Source organism: Marmota flaviventris, chromosome 1 (genome assembly GCF_047511675.1).
Source record: "Marmota flaviventris isolate mMarFla1 chromosome 1, mMarFla1.hap1, whole genome shotgun sequence".
Classification (NCBI taxonomy): domain Eukaryota; kingdom Metazoa; phylum Chordata; class Mammalia; order Rodentia; family Sciuridae; genus Marmota; species Marmota flaviventris.
In genome coordinates, this window is record NC_092498.1 from 30,811,006 (window position 1) to 30,834,293 (window position 23,288).

A 23,288-nucleotide genomic window follows, 5' to 3' on the forward strand; every position below is an offset into this window, starting at 1 on the left:
CAAATTACTGGCTGCTCTGCTCAGAATTTTTTTTTAAAGATGGGATCTTACTATGTTGGTTAGCCTGGCCTTGAACTTGCCTCAGCCTCCCAAGTAGGGGGATTACTTAGTGCCTCCCACCATGTCTGACTTTTGGTCTGGTCAGCTTTCAAATATACTCTGTGTACTTTAGTTGGATAGTTTTTTTTAAATTATTGTTTATCTTTAAAATTACCTATTACTTCTACTGTAAGGAAGAACTTCTCTTATTCCTCAACTTTTTAGAAATTATCTTTCAGTACTGTTTAGAGTTTTGTTTAACCCCACAAGATTATCTATCCATGATGATACTATTTTACTAATTTTTTATTATTAATATTTAGTGCTGAGAATTGAATCCAGGGCCTCATATATAATAGGCAAGTGCTTTACTACTATTCCAGTCCCCCTTCCTAAATTTAAAAAAGTATTTATAATTATTATAGTCTTTCTTTATGCCAATATGTGGGTCATATTTGAATTTGACTCTATTTATAGTTGTTTATCTTGGTTATGGGTCACACTGCTATTTTCTTCATATCATATTTTTTGACTATATGCCAGACCAGTATTGAATGGGTATTGAGCCAGCCTTACAACCAGGGTATAGACCTCAGTTGTTGTGGTATATTATTCTTTTATAGATTTCTAAACTAAATGCTGTTTTGTTTTTTTGTTAAAGAAGCTTGTGGTTATATTCATGAGGTATACTGATCTCTACTTTGCGAGCAACTGCTCATGTTTTTGGCATCAGGGTAAATCTAGGTTTATGAAATTAATGGGAAGTGTTTCCTCCTCTTCTGTTTTCTGGAAGAGATTACATAGAATTGGTGTTAATTTTTCCTTGTTTGTTCTGGTAGAATTCTCCAGTGAAACCACTTTGCCTGGAGACATCTTAGGAGTTGAAAAGCTATTGAAATGACCTATTTCACATTGGGCAAGACATAGTAGCTTGTGTTTTTCTTAGAATTGATCACCTTCACCTTTGTTGTTGAATTTATGTGTGTAGAGTGGTTAAAATATTCTTTATTACCTTTTTGATATCTTCTGAGTCTCCAGTGACATCCCCCTTTCATTCTTGATAATTGTAATAGGTTTATGTTCTCTCCTTTTTTTGTCATTCTCTCTAGATGTTGATCAATTTTATTAATCTTTTCAACACAATTTTTTTAAAAAATTCAATTTCTCTGTTGTTTTTCTGAATTCAATTTTAATGATTTGTGCTCTAATCATTGAATGTAGTATGTCTCAGTATGGTTCTCTTTGAAATTTTCTGCTCTTCGTTTTTGAATCTAAACCTTTATGCCCCTTTCTAAATTTGGGGTGTTTTTAGCCATTATTTTTTCTGGACTTTTTCAGTTTTCACAAACTGTTGAAATTACAAATCCCTGCCTCAGATAGCAGGGTATACTTCTGTATGAAGCTAAATATAAGATTGTTGTAAATAGCTCTTATCTGTGAATGGTTCATTTTTGTTATTTTAACTGATCCTTATCTCCCTGATTTTAGTCATTAGCATGGGGGATCAAAAATATCAGGCCTGGCCACTCACCTCCCCTACCCGCAAACAAAAGGAAAATGCACTGGTGAAAACACAAAAGGAACTTTAATCAATATAGCCATATTGGGAAGACAGTGAGATTAAGCATCTCAGCCCTATCCTCAGGGGGACTGACAAGAACTTTAGGTTTAAATAGAGAGTAAGTTGGGGCAGGAGTGAGAGGTGAGCAGTGTTGATCAAACCTGTCTGGTTGATCATTATCTCAGTCCTGGTGGCAGAGTCTTACTGGTTCCAAGGAAATTGCTGCTGTTGATCTCTGCTTCCCAGGCCAGGATGTTTACCTATCAGAAGTGTGGTCCTGGAGAGGGTTGGCTCAGTTCTCATGAGATGGTCATGCCTAGCTGAAACCGGTGGGGGCTGGCAGTTTCATCATGAAGTGATCTGCCTGTCTGTTGTTCCTGGGCGATGGTTTGAGACTTCTGACCTTTGGTACAGGAAGTATGGGTCAGGGTGTTGTCAAAACTGGCAGTTGAGAAGACTGGAAGGGCAAAAGGGAGCAAGGCAGTGAGTCCTGCTCTCCTCCCAATATGGAAAGGAGGCAATGAAGGGAAAGCAGAATTGAGAAAGTGGGTGACAAAATAACAAACAAACAAAACCAAAAAACCCTCTAAGACTCAATATTACAAAGTCTGAGACCTGGAAAGACTCAAAGAGAGGTTATCAGAGTAGAAAATAAGCACAAAGTTCCCTAATCCTTAACCCAAACCAGATTGAGGAAAGGGGAGAGGGGCAACAGAGAAAAAAAGGGGGTAGGGGAAGTCTCTTAAGCTCACCCACTTTACAAAATCATAGAATTTGCAGGGAAATGGATGGCACTAGAGCAGATTACGCTTAGTGAAGATAGCCAATCCCTAAAAAACAAATACCAAATGTCTTCTTTGATATAATGAGAGCAACTAAGAACAGAGCAGGGAGGAAGAGCAGGAAGAAAAGATTAATATTAAACAGATACATGAGGTGGGATGGAAAGGGAGAGAAAAGGGAAATTGCATGGTAATGGAGGGAGACCCTCATTGTTATACAAAATTACATATAAGAGGTTGTGAGGGGAATGGGAAAATAAACAAGGAGAGATATGAATTACAGTGGATGGGGTAGAGAGAGAAGATGGGAGGGGAGGGAGGGGGGATGGTAGAGGATAGGAAAGGTAGCAGAATACAACAGTTACTAATAGGGCATTATGTAAAAATGTGGATGTGTAACCGATGTGATTCTGCAATCTGTATTTGGGGTAAAATTGGGAGTTCATAACCAACTTGAATCTAATGTATGAAATATGATATGTCAAGAGCTTTATAATGTTTTGAACAACCAATAAAAAAAATCAATCAATCAATCAATAAAAGTATTTAAAAAAAAACATTTGGAAAGGAAGACAAAATTTACAGTGTGACAAGAATAGCAGGGCCCTTAAAATAGAACCAATAGCTTAACACCTAATCGTGATAAGAAAGCTGAGCTTGGGGTTTACCGACCAGATTCTTAAGAAGTCCCACTACAGAAGATTCCCTCTGGTTAAATTTGCAGCTTTAAACCAGAGGGAATCTTCTGTAGTGGGACTTTTTAAGAAGCTGGTCAGAAAGAAGTTCTAGAAGGACCACTACCAGCTGAAAATCACTGAACCCCTCCCCCTCCTGCAAAGAATGGGGGTGGAGTACTGTGGATCTGTGCTGGAACATGTGCCAAACCCAGTGCTCTGCTTAGCCTTGGGAGCCAGGCAAAGGTGGAGAGCTCTGCACTGAGCCCACTCTACTCAAGAGAGAGAATGAAAAGGCAGCTTTGGGCACAAGCAAAGGAAAGTGCTTTCTCCAGTCCCAATTACTGAAATGGGGTCAGGGGTATCAGTGTGGGAAGCGTAGAGACTGCCCCCCAGATTCTGGAGCATAACATAGGGAAGCTGCCTGAATATCCAGTGACATAGAGATGTGGTTCCCAGATGGTGGCAGCCATGGACAGAGGGGTGCTAGGATAAGTTCCCTGAGTACCCCAGGAAACTTAAGTGGAAGGCACCAACAAACATAGACTGAGGGAGATTAGTGAAGGCAGAAAATTATCAGAGCCAAGGCGACAGCAACTGCCTGCTCCCCACTTTAACTGGTGCCCAGCCTGACTTGTGATCACAACTGGTGAGTGAAAGGGCATTGTGTGGATACTGGTGGGACCCTGCATTAGACAGAGTCAACAGAGGGAATCAATGTGTGTCATTCACAATCTTCAGCATTCCAAACTAGAACCCAGGTGCACCACATGAGTCCCTTCACTACAGTAACCCAGAGAGTGCTGTTCGCCAGCAGAATACTTCTGCATCACAGAACAACCATCCCCAACCAGAGTTCCTATGCTCACAGACAGCCACCAGGATCTTCACCAACCAAAGGGATCCTGTAGAAGGGAGCAGGTACATGGTGACCCAGAGCAATCACAGGGACACACCAGAGCCTGTATTCTGAATTCCAGCACACAATAGAAACAACTAAGCCATAATACTTACCCACTGAGCAGTCAGCTTCAGGCCCCCACACTGAGAAACCCAAAGCACTGGTGGGAGATCCACAGCAAATAAGTAATTGGCTTCTGTACCTCTGCAACTTTGGGGAGATCCACAGTCAATGAAATCCAAACCAAAGTTCAACAATAAATTTACTTTGCCTCGACATGGGTTACTATAAATAACACTATATCAACTTTGATCATATAACTTTAACTTGAATGATAGTTGTTACTGCCATAGCCAATGTTGTACCTTCAACCCATTTGATTGTATTTCATCCAATAGTTTCAGGAATTAATTAGAATCAGTCTTTCTATCTTTATATTTTTAGCTCTAGTTTATACTTGCTCCTCTTATCCCTTATTCATGCTCTTGCATTATCTACTACTACCTGAACTACTCACCATCCTTTTCTACTTTCTACCTTTTATATCTTTCACTCTTTATCTCTGTCTCTATTTTTCCCTCTCCTTTTTTGCCCAACCTTTGTTCTTCACATCTCTTAACCCTCACTTAAGGTTATAGTAATTTTACTAAATTTAGTAACTATTTTTTGACATATTCCAGAACTCTATTACTAATTTAGACTTGGATTTTAGGAACAGTGGAGAATCATAGCAACAAGATTTTATTTCTCTTAAGATTGAGCAGTACAATGCTTGGCTCTGAAATTATTACAGTAAATAGTGTTTGTGATATCTTTAAAGTGGTGTTGATATTGATTAGCAGAGGTCACACAGACTTAAAATATCAATATCTGGATTATTTTCCCAGCCCAAGACTCTTAAGGGAAAGACTCAAAAAGTAGCACCTCATTTGAAAAGATAAGTGACAACTATCCCAATAGATTTCAGCCTACACACAATATGAAAAATCAGGGTAACAAACTTTCCCAGCCAGCCTGTAATGCTTTAACAACTGACCCCATGGCCACCACACTGGAGGAACTATCAGAGAAATAGTTTAGAAAGTTCATACTTAAAATGTTCTGTGAGCTAGACGAACATGTAAGGAGTTCAATTAGAGAGAAAATATAGGAAGTGGAAGATCACTTCAACAAAGAGAGATTTTGAAAAAGAATCAAACAAATTCCAGAAATGAAAGACTCAATGAACCAAGTTAAAAATTCAATGGATTGGGGCTGGGGTTGTGGCTCAGCAGTAGAGTGTTCACCTAGCATATGTGAGGCCCTGGGATCGATCCTCAGCACCACATAAAAGTAAAATAAAGATATTAAAAACAATTGGTTAGATTGTTAGATTTTTCAGGCCTCAAATAAAAAGTGCAAAATTTTAAAAATTAAGTTGACATAAAGAAAAGATGTCAAGAGACCAAGGACAGAATATTAAAGAATTCTAGGATAATATTAAGAGGCCAAATATAAGAATCATTGGGATAGATGAAGGCTCTGAACTATAAGCTAAGTGGATGCACAATATTTTCAATGAAATAATATCAGAGAAATTTCTAATCCTTAAGAATTAATGTAAATTCCAATACTAGAGACATACAGGACTCCAAATATACAAAATCACAATAGACCCAATCCATCATATATTACAATGAAAATGCCTGACATATAGAATAAGGTTAGAATTTTAAACACTGCAGGAGGAAAATGGCTGGTCACATTTAGAGGTAAATTAATCCAGATTTCAACTGATTTCTCAACTAGACCCTGAAAGCCAGGAGCACATGGAATAATATATACCAAGCTCAGAAAGAAAATGAATGTCAACCAAAAATACTATACCCAGCAAAATTAAACAGCAGAATTGAAGATGAATTAAAAACCTTCATGATAACAGAAGCTAAAAAAATTTGTAACCAGAAAGCCTGTGCTATAAAATACCCTCAAGAAAATATTTAATGAAGAAGAAATTAAAGTTATAAATGAAAAATCAGCATAGAGAGGAATTACACCAGAGGATTAGTCAATTAAAGCAGAATCAAGACTGATTTAAACATTAGAAATAAATCAAAATAACAAAATAAAAGTCATCTGTCAATAACAGTATTGAACATAATTGGTCTAAACTCTTTAATCAAAAGATATAGGTAGGCAGGCAGATTGTATTAAAAAATAAGACCCAACAATATGCTGTCTGCAAAAGCCTCAGTTGTCTTACAGGCAAAGACATCCACAGACTGAAGGTGAAAGGGTGGGAAAAAATGTACCACTCACATGGACTGCATAACCAAGCAAGGGTTTCCATCTTCATATCAGTTAAAGTGGACTTTAAACCAAGCTAGTGATAAAGAAGGACATTTCATACTACTTAAAGATTCATACATCAACAAGACACAATAATCATAAATATCTATGGTCCAAACAATGGGGCATCTATGTATATCAAACAAACCCTTCTCAACAACAAGAATCAAAGAGACCACAACACAAGAATACTGGGTGACTTTAATATACCTCTTTCACCACTGGATAGATTTTCCAAACAAAAAGTAAACAAAGAAATTATAAAACTAAAAAAAAAAAAAACAATCAATAATTGAGCCTTAACAGACATACATAGAATATTACATCCATAAATGAGCGAATACACTTTCTTCTCAGCAGCACATGATCCTTCTCCAATATAGACCATATGTAATGCCACAAAGCAAATCTTAGCAAAAAAAAATAGAGATACGACCCTGCATTCTATCTGATCATAATGGAATGAAATTAAAAATTAGTGATAAAATAAAAAAATAGAAGCTACTCTAACACCTGGAGACTAAATAATATGCTATTGAATGACTGATGGATAACAGAAGAGAGGGAGGAAATAAAAAAATTCCTAGAGGTCAATGAGAACTCCTATATAACTTATTAAAACCTCTGGGACACTATGAAGGCAGTGCTAAGAGGAAATGCTAAGCCTTGGTCATCTTATTGGCAAAGACATCCACAGACTTCATTGCATTAAGCTCATTCATTAAAACAAGAAAAAGTCAACATATAAATGACCTGACATCACAACTCAAAACCCTAGAAAAAGAAGAACAAACCAACACCAAAAGTAGAAGACAGGAAATAATTAAAATCAAGGTGGAAATCAATGAAATTGAAACAAAAGAAAAACTTCAAAAAATTGACAAAACATAAAGCTGGTTCTTTGAAAAAATAAATAATATATAAAGAACTCAAAACATTTAACACCCCCCGAAAAAAACCCACCAAATAAAAAGCCCAATCAATAAATGGGCCAAGGAGCTGAACCAACACTTCTTGGAAGAAGATATACAATCAATCAACAAACATAGGGAAAACTGTTCAACATCTCTAGTAATTAGAAAAATGCAAATCAAAAGTACTCTAAGATTTCATCTCACACCAGTCAGAATGGTAGTTACCAAGAATACAAACAACAATAAGTGTTGGCAAGGATGTGGGGGAAAAGGCATACTCATACATTGCTGGTGGGACTGCAAATTGGTGCAGCCAATCTGGAAAGCAGTTTGGAGATTTCTTAGAAAACTTGAAATGGAACCATCATTTGTACCAGCTATCCCACTCCTTGGTCTATACCCAAAGAACTTAAAATCAGCATACTATAGTAACGCAGCCACAACAATGTTTATAGCAGCTCAATTCACAATAGGTAAATTGTGGAAACAACCTAGATGCCCTTCAATAGGTGAATGGATAAAGAAACTGTGGTATACACACAATGGAATATCACTGAGCATCAAAAGAGAATAAAATCATGGCATTGGCAGAATATCATGCTAAGAGAAGTAAGCCAATCCCAATAAATCAAAGGCCGAATGTTCTCTCTGATAAGTGGATGCTGATCCTGAATTGGGGCGGTGGGCATGGGAAAAATGGATGAACTGTAATTGGGCAAAGAGATGGAGGGCAGGGGAGTGAGCATGGGGGCAAGAAAGATGGTGGAATGAGATGGACATCATTACCCTAGGTACATGCATGACTGCACATTTGGTGAGACACTACATCGTGTACAACCAGAGAAATGAAAAGTTGTGCTGCAATTGTGTACAATGAATCAAAATGCATTCTGTTGTCATATACACCTAATTAGAATAAATGCATGACTAAATTAAAACAAAACCAAACAAAATTCAATTGAGATTCTGAAGACAAAAACCTATTGCATTCTTTGATGCTTCATTTTGCAAATCTTTTATAACAAATTTTCAAAAGCACAGTCAAAAGGATAGAGGAAACAAAAGAACTCCCATCAGATTGTCTGTGTGATGTTCATATCAAACAGGATTAGGACAGTCTGATTTATCGGTTACAAAGTTTTTTCTTTAAAATCGGTATTCCATTTAATGGTTTTGGCAGCCATTGATGATATCCATGATTCCATCTCGTTGGTTACATCTGTTCAACACATGGGTTATATGTAAATGTTGCCAGTGCACTGTGATCCCCTGGTGGGGGACTCATTAATCTTCTCACAAGAATTCTTCTTGTTCACAACCTTTGGAGTTTGGGTGCAGTTTTCCATGTGTCTGTTTGGAGGGAGGTTTATAAACTCAGTAGCTAATTCCCCAGTCTACCTTGGTAAGATCTGCTGACCTCTGTGGGGGTGACCTTTAGAGATCTGGGTGGCCCTTCTCCTCAGAAGACCCCCAAATGTCAAACACATTTAAGATTAAGATACATTTAAGATTAACTTGGTCAGAATAAATGTTGCTTCTCATCTTAAGAGGTTTTAGGTATTTTTGAGAAACGTTTCCCAGATAGTGTGACGTCTTGGAACCAAAACAATTTTATTTTTCTTATTCTGAAAAAAAAGTCACATTTGAAGAAGAAAGAAGCAGTGGGGCTCCATATGGCTGACTTTCTAAGTCCGTCTCTCTTAATTCCATTCACAGCTCCTTATTATTTTGTCCTTCATGATGTTATCCAAACCCAGGGAGGGATTTGCTGCTTTCCACATCTCTCCCTCATTCCTTCTTCACCATAATCTTTGTAGGAATCACCATAGTAAATTAAATATTGTTTGTATGGGTATGAAAAGTCAGGGGCTATGTCTATAAATTTGCCAATATAAAATATAGGTCTAGGATCTAAAACAATTTAAGTGGTACTGAGACCACCTTCCTGGAGGAAGATCAGGCTCTTAAACAATTTCAATGTCATAAGCAAGTGGGCCCCCAATGGAAAATTCTAGATAAAAAGATACTTTTTCTATGCTCCTGCCACTTTGTAGTAAACGCAAGAAAATGGGTGTGATGGGTATTGTGATTTTTTTCATTGATCCCATACTCTATGTATAAACAATTATTTTCAGCTTGTCCTTGCACATGAAGCAAAAGGTCTTTTTGGTCCTTCCATACATCTCCACTTTGCCACACAGAATTAATATCAGGTGTCTCTCCAAAGCATTGATCGATTTTTCCTTGCAGACAAGTCTGTTCATATTGTTTTCTTTTATTAAAGAAATATGCAGTAGGGGGCTGTGGTTGTAGATCAGTGGTAGAGTGCTTTTACTTGCATGCATGAGGCACTGGGTTCAGTCCTGAGCACCACATAAAAATAAATAAAAATAAAAAAGATTGTTTTTAGTTGTCCATCTACAACTAAAAAAACATTAGAAAAAGAAATATGAAATAGGTTGCTATGTACGATTATAGGTTGATATTGCCATCTGAAATAATTTTGCAATGATTGAGCATACTTTTCCTTTGTTTAGAATCTTGATCCAGGTGTTGGTTTTCTGACCACAATAAGAGTGAAGCTAGGAAAGGAGGTTCTGAATATTGGTAAGTTGGTCCTACTTGTTGCAAGACCTCTCGAAGATGTTCCTTCAGTTTTTTTTTAATTGACTTCACTAGTTTGGAGGCAGGTTTAATACAAAAGAGAATGATGTTGGCCAAGATAAAGTTCTGCTTTTCCTTTAGCTGCCTTTTGACAATACATTGTTCAGAAAGAAAAGTATATTTGTTCATTATATCTTCCATGGTGCTTAGAGCATCTTCTTGACTTTTGATAAGATATTCTAGGAGCCCAGAAAACTTGTCTGCTTTTAAAGCTTCTAGGGTTCCTTGATTTCTCTCTACTTGAAAAGGCAAATGGAGCTTTGATCCAACATCCCTGCTATGTGATTCTGCTAAGGGACAAATAAATATAACTACATATTCTTGAAAGATACAGCTACCTTCTTGTAAATTTTGGCCTCTTTATTTCGATTAATGTTGTTCCTGGGTTTTAGAAAGACAAAGTAATCATCAAAAAGAAAAAAATCAAAGGACTTCTCCAAAGACGATTGCAACAAAGTTAGATAAGAAATAAAGTTCTTGAGGAACAATTTGAATTTATCTGGATTTCCCAGAATATCACAATTTCTCGATATACAATTGACCATATACCTCTTTTAGACAGGTCATTTTTATTGTCAAAAAAGAATGAGAAGTTATACTCCATTTATGTATGATGTGTCAAAATACATTCTCTAGTGCTTTAAGAATGAGAAACAATAAAACAATAAAAAATAATTGATAAGGAATCACACTCAGAATATTCTCAAGTGCTTTACAAATGAGAAACAGTAAAACAATCGGAAATAATGCATAGGGAATCACATTCAGAATATTCATTAGGAAATATCCACGTTCTAGCTCCCTTAGAAAAGCATCCATTTTTTCAGTAGCAGAAATCATTTTTGACTTCTGACACAGTCTTTCCTTCACTTCATATTTTTGATCTTTACTTTGCTGTTGAGATTCTTTGAATGCACTGGAGGCATGTACTGTTAATTCCAGAAGATTGGTTGTACCATCAGTTACAAGAAGCCGATTTCCTCCAGATTCTTGTATCACCCAAATGATTTTATTATAGTAGACTTCTCCCAGTGTGTTTGAGATACTGGGATTGTCAGGTTCTATCTTTTTAGCTTGTTTTGCCCACTTCAGAGCATTGCTAAAATCCTTCTCTTTAAGGTAGAAATGTCTTGACAAAGCTTGGCACATGAATGCATTTGGGTTGAACCGATGAATAGCTTCAAGCAATACAGCTTTAACTGCCTCATTGCCTTCATCTTTATGTAATGCTTCAATGAATGGGGAAAACCAGTTTCCTGTTTCACCTTCAGGTTCATTATGCTGTCTTGTGAGCAGTAGGGTTTGCATATCTTGGAGAAATTTGCTTCTTCCTATGGCAGCATCATAGAACATATTTTCTGTGAGCAAATCCAGCATAATTTGACTTTTATCCAAGTTATAGCTTTTGTTCAATTCTTCCAGTGAGAGAATCGCAATCAAAGGGTGAATGATGCGCACTCCACAGTATTTCCCACATTCTTCCACCTCTGTTCTTATCAGAATTGTAGAGAAGGTGCCCATTTTGTCTTCAAGTTTTTCTGTTCCCCAGTAAGCCTTCTTGTTTGAGATTCCTAAGAACTTCTCACATTGTGAGAGTGAAATGGTGGTATCAGGCACATATGAATTCAGAAGAGCCAGAAAAGAAAAGAGCTTTGCTTCCTTGGTATAAATATTCTGCCCTTTCAGAATATTCCTCACCACATTTTCTTTGTACTCTTTATTAAAATTGTTTTTCATAATCATGAAGGAATAAAAATCTTCAAAGTTTTCATGCTGTTTTTTGATTTCTTTCAACTTAAGCTCAAAAGCTCTCTGTTCTTTGGGAGACAGTTGTTGTGTTAGGGCAATACTGTCTGAGTTCCCTGAACACACTTCAGGATTTTGTGATCTCATGCAATTTAGGATGATCACTAGAGGTCTCCCATATCGAATGTGCCTTTTAGCTATAGCTGTTTCAATGGAAGCCTGCAGAATGTAGACATTCTCTTGGTCTTCAAAATCATCAACAAGGAGCAATACTGATAAGTATTCCTGATGGCCTGCTACCCTATAGGTAATTAAATTGGTCACCTGTTCTCCAATTTCAGAAAAATCCACTCTCTTATTTTTCAGCACAGCACATCTGAATTTCTTCCTTAGATCCCACAGAAGATGCATAGCCAAGGTAGTCCCCCCACAGCCTGGATGATGATACAGATGAAGGATTTTGGTACATGTTTCTTTAGAAGAATGTGCACAGTTTTGAATTGATACTTCCAGTCTTTCAAATTTATCTCTTTTGACAAAAGATGAAAAATCGTTTTTGGAAGAAAAGTAGAAGTTCCACCATGATACTTTGCCACCTCGGTAGAAGTCTTCCTCTTTGGATGCCTTGAATTCTAGTAATTTTTTTTTGTCCTTCTCCAAGAGTGTGTCTTCACATTCATTTTCACAGAGAATTTCCAGGGCAGTCATGATTTCTTCTTCTTTCTTCAGAAGGACAGTAGATGAGCCAACTGAGGGCAATAATCTCTTTGAGGATCGAGTTACAGATTTTAGTTTCAGAACAGTGTCATTTATTTCTTCAAGATTTAAGGCAGAAATACATTGGTTTGATAATTCATCTTGGTGTTTCGTTAATCTTGCTTCAAGCAGGTCTTTCCATCCCTGGCATATGTGTGAATGTACACAAATACACAGTATACTTTCCATTCCTTTGAGATCTTGGTAGAAAGCACAGAAAGTCTCGATGAGGGGGTCTCTGGGGTCATCCACAGAGGAGAGTAATAGAAACACCACCAAAAACTTCCCTCTTGGCATTATGTCTTCACGTGTGAGGAATGAAATCAGTTTCCTGACTTCAGAAGCTCTTTCCCTTTGCCAGGAAATTGGATCTAAGGGTTTGTATTTTTCACTGTCAAGGTCTGACCTCCCATTGCAGAAAATCCAGCTGGGTTGCTGGTAAAGATTCAGACTAGAAATCTTGTCACTCCACGTGGTCCCTTCTGCAAACAGACTTGGAGTGTGAAGGTTTGCTACTCGGCTTTCTTTGAAAGCTTTGACGACTCCATTCCTTGCTGATTCGGGATCAAACTCTAACACAGCAAACCACTTGATTTCCTTGAGGAAATCCAAGTGTTTTGTTTGCTCTGGGTTACATTTATTTGTTACAAGAATGTACCAGTCATAGAATGAATTGTCCAGCAAATCTTGATTTCCTGTCAACAGTTTAACTAGCTTGGACCCCTCACTTTTGTTTTTATTTGGCTTTTCTTTGCATTTTTCTTCTGCTTCTTTCCTAGACTCTGCCACTTTTTTTAAGTCTAGTTTAAAAGCTTTGAAGTCCGACTTACTTTTTGTGATGTCCTTAGATTTGGGCCCATCTCTCACAAAGACAGAGTATTTTGAACTTTGTTCCCATGCTTTGTTGTTACAGTTTTGCATTTTGATCTGGAAATAGTCCTCTCCACATTCTGCATATTGTGGAATGACATCCACTTCTATAACAAATCTGTCAGATACAGTACTGTTTGGCAGTAAAACTTCCACAAATCTGGGCTCTCGAATGCACTTCTCTGCTTGTTGGACCTGACGTGCTTCAAAATACTGATGTATCATCTTATGGAAGTGTTCAATTAGGGCTTCTTTAGTGACTTTGGTGATTTGCACACCAACAATTTTTCCATGGGGTTTGTCTTCGACTCCCAAATGAATGGTGCCATTGGTACGTGAATTCATACAAGCTGAGGCAAATCGGAAAACCTCGTTGCTAAATTTCATCTTAATATCCTCTTCTGTGGCTGTTTTTGTATTTGTGAAGGCCTTGAACTCACGTGCTGGATCCATGAGATTGCGTGATCCAGTTTCAGGCTGTAGAATGAAATGTAATTTATAACGATATGGATCACTGGATTCATCAAAAGGATATGGGATACATGTTGGTTCTAGGCATGGCTGCTTCTCCTTTAAGTCATCTGTTTCATCTTCCATGAGCTCATCTTTCAGTGACTTAGAGCCTGTAGCCACTGGACTCGTAGTGGCATTGGACAAATCTGAATCGTTGTTATTCTTTTGTTTTTGTTCCAAAGTCTCTTTACTTTCCTTTTGCTTCACAGTTTGTTTTGGGGGAATATTTTTACTGCCTTTTTTCCCCTTGGATGTCTGAGTAGGATCTCGAGAGGATGTTTTCAGTAATTCCTTGAAGAGCTCTTCTATTTGGATAGCTGGTCCATGGGTTATGCCCATATCCACAAGATTCATTTTGTTTAACCACTTCAGGATGGCACCGTTCACATCCTGGGCCACCAAGGTGTCCCTGTGCTTTTGGTCAACCTTATGGCTTTCTAACCATCGGTTTACATCTTCTTTTGTCCAGTCATCTGTATTTTCTGGAAGGTTTAGTTGCTCTGCCATTGTGATACCTATAGTTAGAGAAAGAATAATCATTTATTGTTTTACCAGTAAAACTTTGAAAGAAGTTATTATTTCATGTGTTACATAACTTAAAAATTTCCTATCACCAATTTCTTCTACATTCTCCAAGAGAAACACTATTGAATACAAATATATGCGCACTTGTTGTCTCATATGAAGGGAGCAGGCTGGGCAAAATTCTCTTTCCTTGGTTTTATTCACTAAGTATGTTGGAGATGCTGCCAGGTTGTATACATAGAGATTTTTCATCTTTATTCATGGTGATTTGTTGTAATGAGCATCTGCCTTATCATTTAGGAATATTCAATTCTGCTCTAGAAAATAAAAAAGAGACTATATGAGATGAAATATAGATGCAAGTAGTTTGTGAAAGAGGTTATGATAGATAGATGAACTAAACAGAATATAGAATGTCAATCATAGCTACGAAGGAAGAGGAGGACCAAATAGTCATAAAATATTCATGAGATGCATATGAACATTTTTGAGGTATCATTAGGTTACTTGTTGCAACACCATTGTGACCTTTTGAGTTCTCTATTCAGGGAATATAAGTAAAATCCACAGTAGCATATTGGGCTATTCATGACCTATAGCTGGTCAAGCATACTTACTCTGAATCTTCCTGAGGAAAGCCAGTGTATGCCACGGACCAGGGCCCTTTCTATCTACTGAACCCCTTAGGGCAGATCTTAACTCTGGGCATATTGAAGAAGGGAAGGTTTCTATACTTGAGATTGGTACAATAATACTGTCAGACTGTCATAAGTTAAGTATATATAGATAACATCTACAGCAACCAGTGAAAATGCATACAAAGTGATGCTTTCAAAGACATTGTGAATGAAAATGTAATTGTACTTCATTTTCAAGTAACCCAGAAGAAGGCAGGAAAATAATACAAAGGAAAAACAGAACAGAGAAAAACAAATATTAACAAACAAATAAACTTAATCCCTAATGTATCAATAATTACATTCAATACAAATGACTTAATTATGGACATTTAAAGAGAAGTTGGTAACCTGAACTCAAAATATGACCCAGATGTATCCTGTCTATGTGACTTGCAGTGGAAATATAATGATATAATAGGTGGGGTGAAGGTAAAAAAATAGAAAAAGTATATCAGTTAAAAATTTGGTGGTGAGAGCATTGGGGATTGAATCCAGGGGCACTTTACCACTGAGCTAATCTCCAGTTCTTTTTAAATTTTTTTACTTTGACACAAGTTCTTTTTAAATTGCTGAATCCTCAGCCTCCGGAGTTGCTGGAATTACAAGTGTACACCATCCTCCTAAGCCCATTCAAATATTAATGAACACATAAATAGCTATATGAATGTCAGTAGAGTAGACTTCAGAGTACAGAAATTTGCCAGAGACAGGAATATTATATACTGATTAAAAAGGGTCAGTCTAACTAGATGTCGTCATAGCAATCCTGAAGTACAAGCATCAGATAAAAAAGTTGCAAATTTGTGAGTCAAGTACTGATCAGATTTTTCAGTTTTCAACCAATCCACAATTACAGTTGGATACTTCAATATCTTTGTCTTAACCACTGATACAACAATTAAACAGAAGAGTGATGATATAGAAGAATTCAACAATATCATCAATCAACAGGTTCTCTATCACACCTGTAGCACACTGCAACAAGAACAACAAAATACCATTCTTTTCAAGTGCCAAGATAGACCATATCCTAAATGATGAAATAAACTTCAACAAATTATTAAAAAATTGAAACAAAAATGTAACTCTTTTCTCTCTCCAGGCACAAAATTCAACTCAGGTGGATCAAGGACTTAAGCATTAGACCAGAGACCCTGCGCCAACTAGAAGAAAATGTAGGCCCTTCTTTCCATCAAGCTCAGGAACTGCCTTCCTCAAAAAGACTCCTGAAGCACAAGAAGTAAAATCAAGAATCAACAAATGGGATGGTATCAAAATAAAAACTTCTTTAAAAAAAATCAATCAAGACAGTAAACCGAGAGCCTACAGAAGGGGATAGAATTGATGCCACCTTTTACTCAGAGCATTATTCTCCAGGATACTTAAAGAACTTAAAAAAAAGTTAACACCAAACAAAACAAAACACCAAACAACAACAACAAAAACAACAATCAATAAATGGGCAAAGGATCTGAACAGACAGTTCTCAGAAGTAATAGGTATGGTCAGCAAATATATGAAAAAATGTGCATGATCTCTAGCAATTTGAGAAATTCAAATTAAAACCACACTGAGATTTTATCTCACTCCAGTCAGAATGGGAACAATGAAAAATAAAAGTAACAATAAATGTTGTTGAGGTTATGGGGAAAATGGTACACTCATATATTGCTGGTGGGATTGCAAATTGGTTCAAACATTATGAAAAGTATGGAGATTCCTCAGAAAACTTGGAATGGAACCACTATTTGGTCCAGTTATCCCACTCCTCGACATATACAAAAAGGTCTTAAAATCAGCACACTGTAGAGATGCAGCCACATCCATGTTTATAGCAGCTCAATTCACTATGGAACCAACCTAGGTGCCCTTCAATAGATGAATGCATAAAGAAAATGTGGTGTATATACACAATGGAATGTTACTCAGCCATTTAAAAAAATGACTTTATGACACTTGCTGATAAATGGATGGACTGAGGGCTATTATGCTAAGTTAAATAAGCAAATCTCCAAAATCAGAATGTTAGAATGTTCTCTCTGATATGTGGATGCTGACACAAAACAGTGGAGATGGGAAGAATAGAAGTTCATTGGATTAGACAAAGGGAAATGAAGGGAAGGAGCAGGGACAGAAATAGGAAAGAGAGCAGAATGAATCTGACATAACTTTCCTATGTCCGCATATGAATACCCCACAGTGAAACTCCACATCATATATATCCACAAGAATGTTATCCTAATTAGAATACGATGTACCCCAAGTTTGTATAAATATGTCAAAATATACTCTACTGTCAGATATAACTAAAAAGAACAAATTAATAAAAAATCATTAAAACAGAAAAAAATTGAAACCAAAAAGAATGTTTGTTAGCCACAAAGAAATTGCAATAAAAATTGATAACAGAAAAGAGGAAAATCACAAAACAGAAAACCATGCTCTTCTAAACAATTCATGGGCCAAAGAGGAAGTCTCAAGTGAAATGAAGGAACACATTGCAATGCATAAAAATGAAAGTATAACACAACGAAATTGGTAAGACACAACTAAAGCAGTGTTAAAGGGAAACCTTGCAGCAATATAGACAAATATTAAAAAGATGAAAAGTCTTAAAACAATAACCTAAATTTTTCTCTCCAAAAAAATCTAGAAATAGAAGAACAAAATAAACCCAAAGCAAGCAGAAGGAAGGAAACAAGAAGGACATGAGCAAATATCAGTTAAATTTAAAACAAAAGGAGTGGAGAAATTCAAAGAAAGATCTTGTAGAGAGATATAGCAGTGGAACAGACCAGAAGTAAACCAACACAAATATGCCCCACTGATATTTGAGAAAGATGCAAAAATAATTTAATGGAGATTGGATGGTTGTTTCCACAAATGATGCTGGAGTAATTGGACATCCATATGCAAAAATTAAATTATCTCACACCTTATACCAAAAGATCTCACACCTTATACCAAAATTAACTTGGAATGGACTTCTATAGAAAATGTAAAAGTAAGAAAGTTTTAGTAAAATACATAAGAGAAAATCTTCATGAACGAGGTCTAGGCAAAAGCTGCACCCCATGTGAATGACAGTGAACTCAAATGAAAAGTTAAATTAAGAAACAACAACTTGTAATGTCATATATTAGCGAGGAAAAATATATAAAACCTAGAAGCAATGAAACTGTTGCACATCCTAACTTATAAAAGCAGTTTCAATAATATTTCTACAAATCGTGATAGCCTTACGTGCTTTTATGAAAATAGAAGAATATATTGACAATAGTAAACTAAATGCCAATTTAGTAAGTTCAAAGAACAACAGAATTAATGTGAACCAGGAAAAAGGAGGGAAGACAACAAAGGGCAAAAATCTAACAAAATGGAAACCATACTTGCAACAGAGAGACAGAAAGAAGTCCAAAAGTTGTCCACAAAGAGTAATGAAGTTGACACACCTGTGGAAGGATTAAACAACAAATAAGAGAGATGTCACAAATAGGCAATAAGAGGTGCTGTAAAAATTAAAGCAGTTAGGGAATATTGCAACCAACTGTACATGAGTAAAATTGAAGACTGAGGTTAAACAGACAAATTCATCCAAAAATGTAACTTACCAAAACTGACTGGGGAAGGAATGGAAGGAGACCACTTTCCTGTGAGATCACCAAGGCTGCCGATGCTCTCACTGCAACAAAAAGAAAGGAGGTGAGGAAAGCTACTTGACTTGCCTTTGAAATGATCACAGAGATAACATATTAGATGACAAAGGCCGGATGGATTAAAATTCAGACAGGAAAGAAGCCTAGGTAAGCTTTGGGGCATTTTCTGATTCTGAGCTGGACTTGAGGAGAAGTCATGAGCCACCGGGAGGAAGGAAACCAGTGTGACTTTTGACAGTCACAATGTGGATGTGATGGATTGGAACCTAGATGTGCTCCAAAATGTTTAACCATCACCAACATGCAAAATCAAACTTCAGGGAGATGACCCTACGCACCCACCAGAATGGCTACAATGAAAGGCTGACATGCTGGTGAAGAGGTGGGGTCAACGGAGCTCTCAGACATTGCCAGTAGAAACGTAAATTGTTTCAGCTACTTGGAGACACTGACAGTTTTTGTAAACTTAATTATGACTCAACCATTCTAATGAAAAATTACTGATACAAGCAAAAACAGAGATGAATCTCACAACTGTGACCCTGAGTGAACAGAGCCTTCTTGTACAGCAGAAGTCAGAATGACCTGGTGTGGAGATTATTTTCTGAGGAGCACAGGGATGTTGATCTGTGTGTAGTTACACAGATGAATACGTAGAGAGACTTCATAGAGCCATGCCCTAAAGATTGGTTCACTTGGCATGTTATGCTTCATTTAAAAATCCAAGGATTTCTCCATAATAAATGATAAAATAAATAGATGAATAAACTAAAAAGAAGTACTTGCATAGAAAAAAGATGATAGTGTGTTATGAAAAGAATAATGATTATGACCATTATCAAAAGGGTCATACTACCAAAAGTGCTGTATAGATTTAATACAATTCCTATTAAAATCCCAATTATATTCTTCATAGAATTAGAAAAAGCAGTCATAAAATTCATTTGGAAAAAGAAGAGATTCAGAATAGTCAAAGTAATTCTTAGCAAGAAAAGTGATGCATGAGGCATTACAATACCAAATCCCCATAAATACAGTTATCTCCTACTAGACAAGGGTGTCCAAAATATACAGTAGAGAAAAGATAGCCTCTTCAACAAATGGAAAACTGGAAATCCATATGTAGCCAAATGAAATTAAACCCCTATCTCTCACCCTGCACCAAACTCAACTCAAAGTGGACTTAGGCATTAGACCAGAAACCCTGTGCATTAGACCAGAAGTAAAAGTAGGCCCAAATCTACATCATGTCAGCTTAGGAACCAACTTCTTCCACTGGACTCCTAAAGCGCAAAAAGTAAAATCAGGAATCAACAAATGGGATGGAATTAAACTAAACAGCTTCTTCACAACAAAGGAAACAATCAATAAAGTGAAGAGAGCCTACAGAATGTGAAAACAGATTTACTATCTGCACCTCAAATACAGCATTAATCTCCAGAACATTCAAAGAATTAAAAAAACTTACACCAAACAAAACAACACAACCCAATCAATAAACAGGAAAGAAACTGAACAGACAGTTCACAGAAGTGAGTGGCCAACAAATATATGAAAAAATGTTCAACATCTCTAGTAATTAGAGAAATGCAAATTAAAACTACCCTGAGATTTCATCTCATTCTAGTCAGAATAGCAATTATTAAGAATACAAGTAAAAATAAATGTTGGTGCTGATGTGGGGAAAAGGGTACACTCATAGATTACTGGTGGGACTGAATATTGGTGTACAACCACTCTGGAGGACAATATGGAGATTCCTCAGTAAACTAGGAACGGAACCAGCATTTGAATGGTTATACCACTCCTTGGTATATACCCAAAGGCCTTGAAATCAGTATAGTATAGTGATATGGCTACCTCAATGCAGCTCAATTCACAAGATCTAAGCTATGGAACCAACCTAGGTGCCCCTCACCAGAGGAATGGATAACGAAAAGGTAGTACACAAACACAATGGAATATTACTCAGCTATAAGGAAGAATGAAATAGCATTTGCTGGTAAATGGATGGAACTGGAAAATGTCATGCTAAGCACAATAAGCCAATCCCAAGAACAACAGGCTGAATGTTTTCCCTGATATGTGGATGCTAATTCACAAAAAAGTGGGGTGGTGGGAGTAGGTGGGTAGAGAAGAATAGAAGTTCATTTGATTAGACAAAGGGGAATGAAGAGAAGGGAGGGTGAATATTAATAGGAGAGAGAGTAGAATGAATCAGACATCACTATCCTATCTGCATATATGATTACATGACTAATATAATTCTAGATCGTGTACAACCAGAATGAGAAGTTATAATTCATATATGTATAATATGTCAAAATACATTCTATTATCATGTATGACTATTAAGAATAAAACAAGAATAATGATTAATTCAATTCAGGAAAGCTGAGGTCTTATATTTTTTTATAAGGTCTTATATTTTTTATAACATTTATTATTTCAGCCTCAGATTCTAGGATTAGTTTTTTGACTTCCACATCCCACCCACAGTTGATTGATGGTGTTATTTTAATTTCTGTAAACCTATATTTCAAAGTGATCTATCTCACTCTTAATAAGGTGTATGACTACTGCTCTGCTCCAGTGTTACTAGGCCTGCCCATCACCAGTGATGGACTTTGAGAAAACCCATTTTTGACACCAGGAAGTTAAATCATGCTTTTGAAAACATACCAAACTCCCAATACTTGCAGAAGTAGTACATGATGCACTGTTTTCCTGTTGTAGGACAGAAGAGGGCTGGATGCCTAAGGAATTTTCAGGAAGCAGGTTTATTGACTGCAAGGTTCAGAGGGGGCTATCTCCTAAAGTTCTCTGGATCATGAGTTTAGAAATTGTACAAACTTTATCTCCTGTGGGTTGGGGGACTTGCAAGTTTACGTAAAAGAAATTTTTTCTGTGAGTTCTCAGAAAGTGCTTTTTTTTTCTCAATTTGTAGATAAGTCAGAGGTTTTACACAATTTACCACAAAAACGGAGGTAACATCATCAAATCCAAGGCCAAACAGATTTTGCAAGACAGAGCAACAGAAAATAGAAAGTTCTAAGCATATTGAGCTCTTTCGTATAAATTTTTGCTGGTATTCTGTTAATTAAAACAATTATGGTGAGGGTCTCTGGAGAAGCTTAATTAAGATTTTTTGGTGGGGGAGGGGATGCCACTACATCTTGATAGTTGTGCCTTTCAATAAACCACTTAAAAATTATCGAAGATGAAACTTTTGGAGAATGTTCTTGAGAGGAATGAGTTTTCCTCATATATGCCACTGTTCACAGATTTCTACCTGAAACCAAAATTTCTTTTTAAATTTTCTCTTTTGATACTGAGGATTGACTCCAGAGGTACTTAACCACTGAGCCACATCCCCAGCCCTTTTTAATTTTGATTTTGAGACAGGACCTTGATAAGTTCCTTAGGCCTTCATTAAGTTGCTGAGGTTGGCCTCGAACTTGCAATCCTCTTCCTCAGGCTCCCGAGTTGCTGAGATTACAGGCATGCACCACCATACCTGGCAATTCTATATACTTTAAAAAGCCACCTGAAAATCTAGCATCCTAGCCACCAGTAAGAAACAGGAAGCACAATTTGTTTCATGGCTGAACCCACCACGTGGGTTATGAACTGTCAAGGTTAACTGTGGGGTTTGTTAGCTTTATTTAGCAATTATTAAAAATCCAATCCTCCTATACTCTTGCATTATTGCATTTGCAATAAGCAAATTACTTATTGCTTCTGGGGGGGGGGGGTGAAATCAGACATCAACTATAATTCCTACCAGAAATATAAAGCTGCCAAAATTGTAAGGACTTCCTGTAGTAGTCTGTCTGTCTGCCTCTTATAGATAAATCTTGTGTGACACTAATATTTAAGAAACTGTAGGAATTTCTGTTTTCCTTCTTTTCTTTTTTTTTGGTACCAGGAACTGAGCTCAGGGGCATTCAACCACGGAGCCACATCCCCAGCTCTAGTCTGTATTTCATTTACAGACAGGGTCTGACTGAGTTAGGGAGTTCTGTTTTGTAAGCTGCCTATTCCTTAGACAGTGGAAAGTATATAAACTTTAAAATTTTCATTTTCTGTTCTTTTTGAAAATGCCATTATGCCTTGGGGCATTTCATTCATAAAAGTCCCCCTAGTTTTCAATTATATTGTTTATGCAATGTTATGACTCATATAAGCAGAGTCCTGTCACAGCACAAAAAGTCCAGAAGCTCTAGTCTTAGAGTATTATCATACTTTTCTTGGGGTATTTTTCAGTTTCCTAAATGCAAAGTAAAATTCTTTCTATTCAATAAATTTCTGCATACATGATAGTAACATTAATAAGGGCTATTGTACTTACCTTGATTGTCTGACAAATTTCTTCTACTAAAAGAAGCAGAAAATCATCTAGTTTAGTGCAGGAACCATGTGACACCGTGTTTTCCTCCTCCTAGGATGTTAGAGGAGAGTGTTTTCTTCATTCCAGTTTCCGTGAAAGCTTCTGTATCCTCCGGTCTCAATCTAGCTGCAGTGGACTGAGAAACAACAGCGTGAGTGTGATTCTGGGAGGTGGGGGAAGGAAGAAAACTGGCTTGATTTCAGTTTCGTTTCCCAGAACTAGGAGGAGACTTTTTCCTCTGACATGCTTTTCTTGCCAGTCATTACTGCCACCTTCTGGTATATTTCGT

General features: G+C 36.8%; 1 protein-coding gene and 1 long non-coding RNA gene across 2 annotated transcripts; both read right to left on the reverse strand.

Moving 5' to 3' along the window:
• Nucleotides 1-1,605: 1,605 nt before the first annotated feature.
• LOC114078842 (uncharacterized) lies at nt 1,606-5,897 on the reverse strand. Its single transcript, XR_003580407.2, has 2 exons — nt 4,071-5,897; nt 1,606-2,057 (listed from the first exon to the last, which is right to left on the reverse strand). It is a non-coding gene; the product is annotated as an uncharacterized lncRNA (long non-coding RNA).
• Nucleotides 5,898-8,182: 2,285 nt separating this feature from the next.
• LOC114078841 (sterile alpha motif domain-containing protein 9-like) lies at nt 8,183-23,221 on the reverse strand. Its single transcript, XM_027919886.3, is given in 10 exon segments — nt 8,183-9,292; nt 9,294-9,500; nt 9,634-9,722; nt 9,725-10,195; nt 10,198-10,417; nt 10,420-10,447; nt 10,618-14,263; nt 18,343-18,405; nt 18,565-18,635; nt 22,961-23,221. Coding segments are annotated over 7 exon segments (4,782 nt in total). The 5' UTR covers nt 14,256-14,263; nt 18,343-18,405; nt 18,565-18,635; nt 22,961-23,221; the 3' UTR covers nt 8,183-9,163.
• Between the last annotated feature and the right edge of the window lie 67 nt (nt 23,222-23,288).